Source organism: Centroberyx gerrardi, chromosome 24 (assembly GCF_048128805.1).
Source record: "Centroberyx gerrardi isolate f3 chromosome 24, fCenGer3.hap1.cur.20231027, whole genome shotgun sequence".
Lineage (NCBI taxonomy): Eukaryota > Metazoa > Chordata > Actinopteri > Beryciformes > Berycidae > Centroberyx > Centroberyx gerrardi.
Window position 1 is genome coordinate 2,114,316 of NC_136020.1, and position 10,268 is coordinate 2,124,583.

Here is a 10,268-nt window from a genome sequence, read left to right on the forward strand (position 1 = left end):
ATCTGATCTGTGTCACATGTTGGCAAAATGGATTTGGGCCACTTCTACCTGTAGTGTGAACGTAGCCTTAAGTCAAATGTGGCTCAGCAAACAGAGTGATTAAAGGTATACAGGCGGTTAAAGGTATACAGTGAGTTTAAAGCCCCTGACACACCAAACCGACAGTCGGCCGTCGGCCAATGTCGGGCCGTCGGTAAGCGTCGGTGTCCCTAGTTTTTGCGGTGTGTCCTGCACCGTCGGCACTAGTCGGACCCTGTCGGCAGCTTTTCGGCCGATTGAGCATGTTGAATCGGCGGCGGAGCCCGTCGGTGAGAGAGATCACTCTGATTGATAGTTCGTTGTTTTGCCTCTGGATGATTGGACTGATAAATTCCTTCAACATGTGGAACTGAACAGGAAAGAGCCGAGCGAAATTTTTAAAATCGGAGGTTTCATTTATCTCCAGCTCTCGACACAGGTTCGGGAAAGCCCCTTGAGCCTGTCGCTGGAGTAACGTTATTCATGATTTCACCCATTTAGTGCGGTATTATTTATTTTTCGCCTCCGCCTCTTCCTTTCTTCTTCCACAACCAAAAGACCAAGGGCTGACAACGCCAGTGCCATTTGCAACTTCTTATCAGACATAAGGTATGGAGAGTTATTTCCCTTCACGCAGGCACAGAACGTACGTGCTAGTTGGCCGTCGGCTGTAGTCTTTGCGGTGTGTTCAAGTGCAACTTTTTGGACCAGACACAGGCGACGTGAGGCGACGCAACAGTCGGCCTTCGTCGCCGCTGGTTCTTTGACGTCGGTTTGGTGTGTCAGGGCCTTATGGGAGATACTGATACTGATTTTGGTGGAATTCAGTCAGTAGAACGGATGATTACCACATTATACTACCCAGCATCTGTTCGATACAAACAATCCACAACTTTCTAGTTTGGAATGTTCCAAATACGTAGTGGGGGAACTTTCCATGCACATCACTTAGCTTGCTGGTAAACCTACTACCTAACACTGCACCATGAAGATTTTATAGGTAGTAACAGTTATGGTCTTTGGCTAATGAGTCACCTACCAGAAAAAAAAGCGCAATGATTCTGGTATGCTCCTTACAGTGAAGAGAAGCCATTTCATGGGAAACGTAGTTCTGTAACTGAACTTAAGCCTTTTCACTCAAAAATTACAAGAATGTGTTCCAATTGTTCCAAAATGTTCCAAATGTGTTTCAACTTCTTATGTAACTGTGGGTGCAGCAAGATGATTTCCAACACAATCTACTGCTTTGTTTAGTTGATCTAAGTTGTGTCCTCCCCTGTGTTTATGTCAAATCGTGCTAGCTACCTAACCTCTAGTAAACCAGTAGGCATTCTTGAACATCCAACTTGGCTGCCTATTGCTTTAAATCCTTCCTGAATCACCCACCAAGTGGCATAACAAGAAAAACAGGCTTTTATTGCCTCTCTCCATCTACCATTCATCTGTATTTTTCTTTCTCTTCTCTTTAATCCACAAATGTTGTCTTTCACAGTACAGTATCATCATCAGCAGGCATTTTCTAAATCTCCCTCGGTATGAAGAGCATGGCAAACCCATATGGATTAGGCTGAGCAATACCCAACAAGGTTATCCGTGCCGATACTGTCCACATTTTTCTACCTGGCCTTTTCATTCTGAGTGCTTTTATGTTCAGGCCAAACATCATGAAATGTAATTTAACTCAAATGGGATCCAGCAAAGGAACAAGCACCTGGAGTTGAGGATTTGGTGAGCTGTGTTGAGATGGGGAGACACATGACAGTTCTCTGCTCCCTCATAAAGATAATGTTATTTGGTTTAGAAAAGGGCAATATCATGTTTATGCTCAAAATGGAAACTTTCTTATCTGCACTGACCTTAAGTCTATCGCCATCCTCAATAAAGCCCACACAAAAGAGCTAAATAAAGGACTAAAATCTATGATACAGAACAACTAACCTACACTGAACTTGTTTACCTACAGGTATCGTCATGATAAGGTCATATGTAATGCCAATAAACAATAATGATGCTCAAATGAAACCCAGGCCTTGTCTCTTATGCAACGTTCAAGAGATGTTGGAAAGTCGTAAATTCCATCTTCCTATTAAGAAAAATGAAATGGAACAGGCTTTTGAGTAGGAATTCAAAGTAGGAAACAAGATTTCTCAACCCCAGGTTTTCCAAGATGGAATTATCTGACGTCAGCGTCAACATGGCGGCATACACTGTAAACACGACACAGCATTACTTCTAACATGTTTAGAATCCTCAAAATACACTTAAGTTTGATTTTAAGTATCACATGACCATAAATCTATCATTACACCTGTGTGATAAATGGTTAAACATCTAAATTTGAAATGTAAATCTTCTTACAGTTGCTAACGTTCTATGCTAACTAGCTAGCTAACGTTGCTGAATATCATTGACATAACATTAGCTGTTACGGGAAACAATGGTTTGTAATTACAACCTACCAGCAGGAAATTTATGATACCCGACTTTGAATGGAGCAGCTTTACCATCTTTTTTTCTGAATTTTCTTCTGTCTTCCTATTGAACAACCCATGTTTCAACAACCTTTAAGTAATAAGCAACAAGGCTAAAAGCAAGAGGATTTATCTGTGGTGGTGAGTTAGCTGATTTTGACGGCAAATTAATAAAGGTGGGGGAAAATGTGTAACAGAGTATAGAAAAGAAGAAAAATATTTAATCAGAAACTGATAGCAATGCCTACTTTTAATATAGACTAATATAGCCAAAATAACTAAGGCTTATAGAATTGTAAATAATTTTAAAAAATCTAAATTATATATTATATTATTGGATAAAAGCGTATCCTAATTTTGATTTTCATCTGTGTTGTTTATATTTTTTTTCTGAATCTTCTGCTGTGTTGGATCTTCTTTTTGCTTCAGTAACCTTAACTAAGTCATTGGTTAGTTCTGATACATGGCTGTCCTATACAGTCCTATGCAATCAGAAGACTAGACAGTGTGATTGTGTTTACTCTGGTCACACCGAACTTGGTTTCATGATCGGTGTGAGTAACCTCTTGAATATGTGTCATTCTCACTTGGGTCTACCCTGAGGCCTAAACAATGGGCTTCATCCAAAAGGCAACCAATGGGAAAAGAAAATCCAATCCAGCCTGGTTATACAACCCACATGAACTACGATTCACCTCTAAGCACACCGCTAAGTCCCAAAACCTGACCCTGATGGGCTGATGGAATACCTCAACAGGGCATCTGCAGGTCCCGAAAATGTCTGGAAAAGTAATAAATTAGCCATATTTAAGGTAACAAGGTAAGGTAACAAGTATTAAAAGTTTTGTTTTTTTCACCACACAACAGGTTTCCTTACGCTGCATGTCCACTCTTAGATCAATATAGAACAGGGTTACACTACAATATGCATCTTATCTGCTTTACTACACACAGTTGGACTTCATGTGGTGTCCTTTTTTCTTCAGAATGTTCATTATCTGTGTTCAGTCAGAAATAGGCTTGTTTTGCTAATTTCTTTACTTTGGTTTTTAATTGGTCTTAAACTCAATCCCGGGGAGCATTGAAAAGGTCGTAAAAAGTTTTAAATTTGGCTTTCTGAAACCTGCAGATAACTTGCTCACATTAAAATGGACAATCATGAGATGACAAAGTTCATTTTAATCATCCAGAAAGCTTTCTTGTTACATAACCCACCCGGTAAAAATATTTCTCAAGGCCAAGATGCAGATGCTGTGTCTCAGTTTATTGAGGCTGATGACCTTTGACCTTATGACCCATGAATAGGAGACCTTGTAAACACTCCTGCAGACAATCCTGGTTCCAATCATCACTCTCTGTGTCATTTTGTACTACATTTCCTTCAGATAACATGTTTACACTAACAGTAAATGAGTCTCCTACTTCAACTTTAAATAGTAGGCTATTCTTAAATCATATTATGTTTATTCCAAGCAAGTAATACTCTTTCTTTCTATGCACAGAGCTTTCATATTCACATGTTAAGGGAATAAAGTGTTCTGTATTGCTGTAATCCAGTCGGTCTGACACTAGCTGGAGCTCAGACTTTGACACGGAGCTTCATCAAGCTTCTAGTTAGCCTCGGGTAACAGAAGAAGAGAAAATGCTTTGTTCACACTGTATGTATGTGTATGTGCTCGGTAAAGCCTCTTCTCTGCGGCGGCTCGAACAGAAGGCACCAAAATCCTTTAGGAAATCCTCTCCTGGATCTAGCACACTTGCAAAAAATGATGTTGATCCAGTTCAATATGGATCCTAGCAGCTCAACTGTTCCTGGTGAGCCAGTGTTGACAGCTGATGGAAACATGTAGCCTACCTGCGAGTTACGTAACATCAGGATTTATAGCTTTTTAAAAGGAGGACAATAAACTTCAGAGATATGCATTTATTTGGCTGATCGACCTGCACATATTTCATCCAGAAACACTTAACTTAATCGTTCCTGTTCCCTTTCTTTGAAAATAGAATGAAAACTGGCATCAATCTGAAATACTGTGAAGCTTGATGCCAGTTGCATGATGGGAACACTAGGTAATAGGAGTAGGAGAATAAAATATATTATCAATATCGAGATGTGAGATATATTTAGTCATATCTATTTTTATAGAAAAGTTTTTTACATACCTATATAGCACATGTTTAATATTTAGAAATCCATAATTTAGTAAGAAATCAATACGGTTAGTAACAACTGTAAGTAAATCCATGCATTTATCGTCATGGTTTTACTGTTTTTATTGCTTATTTATTCTGTTTTTGTATTTATGTTTTATTTTTATTTTTCCCACGTGTGTGTGTGTGTGTGTGTGTGTGTGAGTGACAGACTGCATGAGTGAGTAATAGTCCAAAAGTAAGAAGTTTGGTAAGAGAGAGAGAAAGAGAGAGAGAGAGAGAGAGAGAGAGAGAGAGAGGCAAGCATGTGTGTGAGTGATTGAGAGAGAGGAGGGATAGAGAAAATCATATTTTTAAAAAATCGCAATTATTTTAATTTATTAGTTTAGTCATTAGTCATTAGTTTTGTATACAGTAATTTGTACATTGTAATTTGACAATGATATAGTTTCTCTTGGATGGATGGATGGATGGATGGATGTTTAAATAGATGGATGGATGGAGGGGTGGAGGGAGGGAGAGATGGTAAACACGCACACACACCCCTCCCTCCCTCTTTTGGGTTTGCTGGTCCTGAAGGGCCGCCTACTGACCAGCCAGGCTGCAGAGGGATGCGGACCCCGACGTCTCATCATCATCACCTCTCTGTACGCCGCATCGTGACCCAGCTCCTTCTTTTTAAAATCCTTCACATGATGATATTTGAGGGACGCGGTTCCTATTCTGCTCTTCTCTTCTCTATTTATTAATTCTACAGCAAATATGAATGAGATCAAGATCGCGGTGCTGGGAAGCGAGGGAGTCGGGAAATCAGGTAGGAAAGACGTGTGGCTGAACTTGGTAGATCAACATGTCGTTTCTCATCTATAGGCGTCTGATGTGTTTGTCCTCCTGTCTGCAGCTCTGATCGTCCGCTTCCTCACCAGGCGCTTTATTGGCGAGTATGCTTCATCTTCAGGTAAACATCATGTCTCGCCTGTTTCTTCCAAGAAAGATCTAGAAAAGTCTGCCTCTTTTTATTATAGAAATATACACAACAGCAATTACGTTGCAACATTTGTAGCCAGTAGATGAGGCAGAGACTATTTTTATTACTGTTATTAGGCGCCTTTACACACCGTGCGTACTGGACGCGTCAGCGCAGCTCTGGACTTCATTATTGTGATTTCTGTTGGGCGTTTTGCCCGAAGTTCAAATTCAGACTAATTATGTAACCGCGCACTTTCCTTGGCGCTGCTTTGTCAGAGGCTGAATTTGATCGCGCCTGTGTAGCTTATTGTATTGAATTGTATTTTACACTGAATATACAAAACATTAGGGACTCTTACTCTTTTCATGAAGTGAATCCAGATAAAAGCCATTATCCCTTATTGATTTCCCGTATTAAATCTACTCCAATCACAAAGCAGGAGATGTAGATGAAGACAAGCAGACAAGTTAGAGGAGGGTTTTTAAGATTGGAGACACTTGGGATGTGGATTGTGCAAAAAGGGCTGCAATTGCAAGGAAAATGTCCCTAATATTTTGTGTATATAATAATTTACTTAACCTGGATCTAGCTGACTAGTCTGAATAGCCACAGACTGTATCTCCAACCTCCCTGCCTACAAAGGCTACCTGCCTTGCAAGGAGAATGACTCACATTAGTCACTGATAGTGGCTGAATAGGCCATTGTTTCCCTGAGTATAATCTAGTTTCATCTGAGCTCGCTCACTCTCAGCATGGCACCGTTTGGCATCTGACCAGCACAGATCTTTCCCCGCACTGCTGTTCAGTCCCTTCAGCTGCTGAGATCAACTGTTTTATAATCAACATTTTGCTCATTCTCTCCCTCCTCCCCTTCTTCCCTCCTTCCTCCATAGAGTGTATCTACAGAAAGCGTCTGTCTATTGATGGGAGGCAGCTGAATCTTGAGCTGTATGATCCTTGCTCCCAGGTGAGTTTAGCGATAGAGAATGCAATGGTGACACAATTCTATCATGATGTGCATTGCGTTTTTAGTATGCCTAAAGGAAAAGTCCACCCTGAAACACATTACCACTTAAAAACAGCTGGGCCAGTTTCATTGTTTGGTGGTATTTTTCTTATTCCCGTGGATAACTAGCCTAGATGCCATGATGTCACGTTCAGATATTCCAGCAGTTGTCAAAAGGCATTCTGGGAAATGTAGGAAATCACTAACTGAAGTAGAAGTAGACGAGGCAAGTTGAGGGAAAGTGGGTACACCAACAAAGTAAATTCCAACACTTCATCACAAGTATCTTGCCTAGAGCAGCTTTAATTTGTGTCTAAATGCATAATATCAGACATGCTCAGTACCGTTGATGATCTGCACCTACCTTTGCCATGCTTTATATTTGCCGCTATGGGAAAAGCTGAAAAACAATGAGAGCGTGTAAAGCAGGCCAGTCAGTATCATCCATCTCAGTTAGCAGGGCCGGCGGAGCATCTGGCTCCCCTCAGCTGAACCGGAGCCTCCAGCCTGCAGTCTATAAATCACTATGCCAGCCACTCATCTGTCTGAGCGCAGAGGAGAACAGGGCCGTTCCACCATCACCTCTACCACTAATGCAGCACAAACTATAAACCTCTCTGTAAAGCTTGTATACCTTATTTCATGCATTTCATCCGATTCAGTCAGTGAGCAGGACTGAAGCTCTAATAATGTAGTTAGGGAATAAATTGAAGTATATAATTATAACTACCATTTCCTTGCGTAATTTTGAAAGTCGAAAGTTGTTTTCTGCAGAAAGTGGGTCAAGGAAAAAGTCATGGATATTTTACATCTAAAATTCAAAACAGATGCCAATTGACCACAGCTGGCATTTATAGTGTTAACCGGCAATTGTTACTTATAAGGGCTGTAACATATATAACTGATGATTTAATAATAATATTGACTAATAATGTAATTACTTGAGTTGCAAATTTTTCTTATTATTACAAGATATTACATTAGTCATTATTATTACATCATCATCATCAAGCAGCAGGTAATGTAATAATATGATCTTACTACATTATCCAGGAAATTATTACATTAACAGGTTTTCTTACATATTTATACATTTTATAAGATTTTGACAAGTTATTGCATTATACAGCAGTTATTACATTATCAGTTGCTATACCTCCTTTACAGGTGCAACCTTACTGTTTACCATTCTGCATGTATGCACATAGTGAATGATTGTTATTCTATTATTGTATACTATGTTACATTTAGGTGTATTTGTAATGAAACTGTTGTTTGTTCCTCAGGCCTGTGAGGGCAAGTCTACTTTAAATGACCAGGTCCATTGGGCCGATGGCTTCGTCGTGGTCTACGATATCAGCGACCGCTCCTCTTTCCTCACTGCTAAAGCCATAGTCCACTTGATCAGAGAGCTGCACCTAGGAGTAGCCAAAAGGTATGGACTTGTATCACCATATTGCACTCATTTAAAGGGGCAATAAGTAAGATTTTCACTGTCCCATAGCAGAAAATGACTGTAATATATCTGCGGGTTGATCAATACCAAATACTCATTTATATTTCAGTACCTTGCCAAGTAATCTCTTAAGCCAAAAAAGCAAATTACTAAGCATCATTATTATTATTCCAGTATTCAGTATTTAGCATGGTGATGGATTATCTCTTCACTAGACGTTTCTGTTGGTTCTCTTTTCTGATTAACTAGCTTAATCCTCTCTATTGTGAAACTGTAACTTCAGTATTTATGTCAATTACAGGCCACCGTAAATTCTGCCAGAGATCTGTCCATGTTATTGTAATTCCACTGGTTGCCAATAGAGGGGAATAAAAGTCTGAGATAACCTACTCTCTCTACCTGCCCATTAAAAGATAGTGGCAGAGATTAATATTTATGCATGGTATTGGAATGAAAAAAGCTGAAGTCTTCCGTAGAAAGAAATATACAGGACACTGGGACCAGAAAAAGGGAAAAGCAGCCCACACTCCTGTTTTAGGCTTGAAGCCCTAACTGGCTGGTGTGTGGGCTCCCTTTCCCTTTTGATGGTGTGTAGTTTTACTGAAGGGTTATGCATCCTGCCAGTGAATAGAAGATCATCCTCTTTTTATTCCAACAAAGATCTATTATCTGATGTTGAGCATGGCCTTCAGTTCCATTCAGCCGCATTTCAATGCAAACCAAAACACTGAGGTGTGTCACATATGATCACATGCATTTGAAGAAGTTTCATGGAGTAATATTAATCCGACTCTTGTTGTTGGTAACACTTTAATTGGATTATTTTCGTAAGCAACCCCCTCAACAGTGAGCGATCACTCAAATGAGCTAATCAAAATCATTTTCTGTCTGTCTCTTCTCTACCTATCACTTCTCTATTAAACATGAATATTCAAAAACACCAGAGTATTTGTTACATCTGTTGTCAGTGTGCTGTGGTTTGTGGAAACACTGAATTTATATCATCTCTTGTTTTGCTAAACTGAAAACGAGACCCAGAATCAGTACATTTTGTGTTTGATAGTTGTTTTTGCTCTTATAGCCATAAATGGTGGCTAACCTATTGGAACTATAGCAAGCAGCAGTAGTTCTCAACCATGTGCCATAGAGGTTTCCATTCCAACCAAACACTACAGCAGCAGATTTCTCTAATGAGTTCTTCCTCTGTAGTTGAAAGTCTGTTAATGAATGAAATCACCTAGTGTGTCTTTGGTTGGAACAAAAGCCTGCAGACTCTTGACCTCCTTTGTTGAGAACCAATGTGTTACATATAAAATAAGAGTCATCCGTTCACTGTGCCCCTACTCTATGACCTGCAGAGATGTAGACTCGCTGGTGTTCCTGGTTGGCAACAAGCAGGACCTGTGCCACATGAGGGAGGTTCGCCGCGAGGAAGGCCAGCGCCTGGCCGCCGAGTTCCGCTGCCAGTTCTACGAGCTGTCGGCGGCCGAGCACTGCCAGGAGGTGGCGCTGATGTTCTCCAAGATGGCGCAGAACGCCAGCCTGGGCAGCAAAGCCAAGGAGCGCAGGCGGCGCCCCAGTGGCTCCAAGTCCATGGCCAAGCTCATCAACAACGTCTTCGGCAAGAGGAGGAAATCGGTGTGAAGCCCTATAAGCTCGATGCCCTCGGCTGCTGTCAATCCAAGCTGGACCAAAGGCGTTGGACTGAGACAGACCTTGGCTTGGCTTCTTTGTTTTTATTGCGTTTGCTGTTGCTATTGATTAGCATTTAAGTGACGTCTCTATGTGTGACGAGGTATTATGGTAATACGATTGTGCACAGCGCTTACTTGCTGGGTCTGCTTGCTGCTTACTGCCTTTTATGCTTATTGCCCCTCAAGATCTCTGGATGCCATTGATGAGAGAGACATGCTGCTACCAGCTTGAGGAAACTGTTTTAAAACCTGGTGACATTTACATCTAGACAAAAAAGTGTAGTCTAAGTCGCTCGACACAAACTTTCACCTCTGTCTCATATGGCTCAAGAGAGATTAATCTTTTGCTTTGTACTGTACTTGCACTTGGATTGTGTCACATGACATTCAGTCGCATTTCAACTTCAGGACAAATGCGAGGACTGTAGGACGAAAGAAAATGGCTTATAGAATTAAAATTAGTCATACAGTATAGCCTCTATTACAGTATGAGGAAATTCAT

General features: G+C 40.6%; 1 protein-coding gene across 1 annotated transcript; it reads left to right on the forward strand.

Annotated features, from left to right (window-relative positions):
- Positions 1-5,370: 5,370 nt before the first annotated feature.
- rergla (RERG/RAS-like a) lies at positions 5,371-9,839 on the forward strand. Its single transcript, XM_071917292.1, has 5 exons — positions 5,371-5,454; positions 5,542-5,598; positions 6,504-6,577; positions 7,903-8,051; positions 9,431-9,839. Exons 1-5 carry the CDS (start codon positions 5,403-5,405, stop codon positions 9,714-9,716), a joined length of 618 nt encoding a protein of 205 aa, XP_071773393.1. The 5' UTR covers positions 5,371-5,402; the 3' UTR covers positions 9,717-9,839.
- The last annotated feature ends 429 nt before the right edge of the window (positions 9,840-10,268 follow it).

Bases quoted from the DNA above. Each gene is read 5' to 3' on its own strand.
- rergla (XM_071917292.1), top strand. From the start codon at position 5,403: ATGAATGAGATCAAGATCGCGGTGCTGGGAAGCGAGGGAGTCGGGAAA. The intron at 5,455-5,541 runs GTAGGAAAGACG...TCCTGTCTGCAG, and splicing joins CGAGGGAGTCGGGAAATCAG to CTCTGATCGTCCGCTTCCTC. The intron at 8,052-9,430 runs GTATGGACTTGT...TATGACCTGCAG, and splicing joins CACCTAGGAGTAGCCAAAAG to AGATGTAGACTCGCTGGTGT.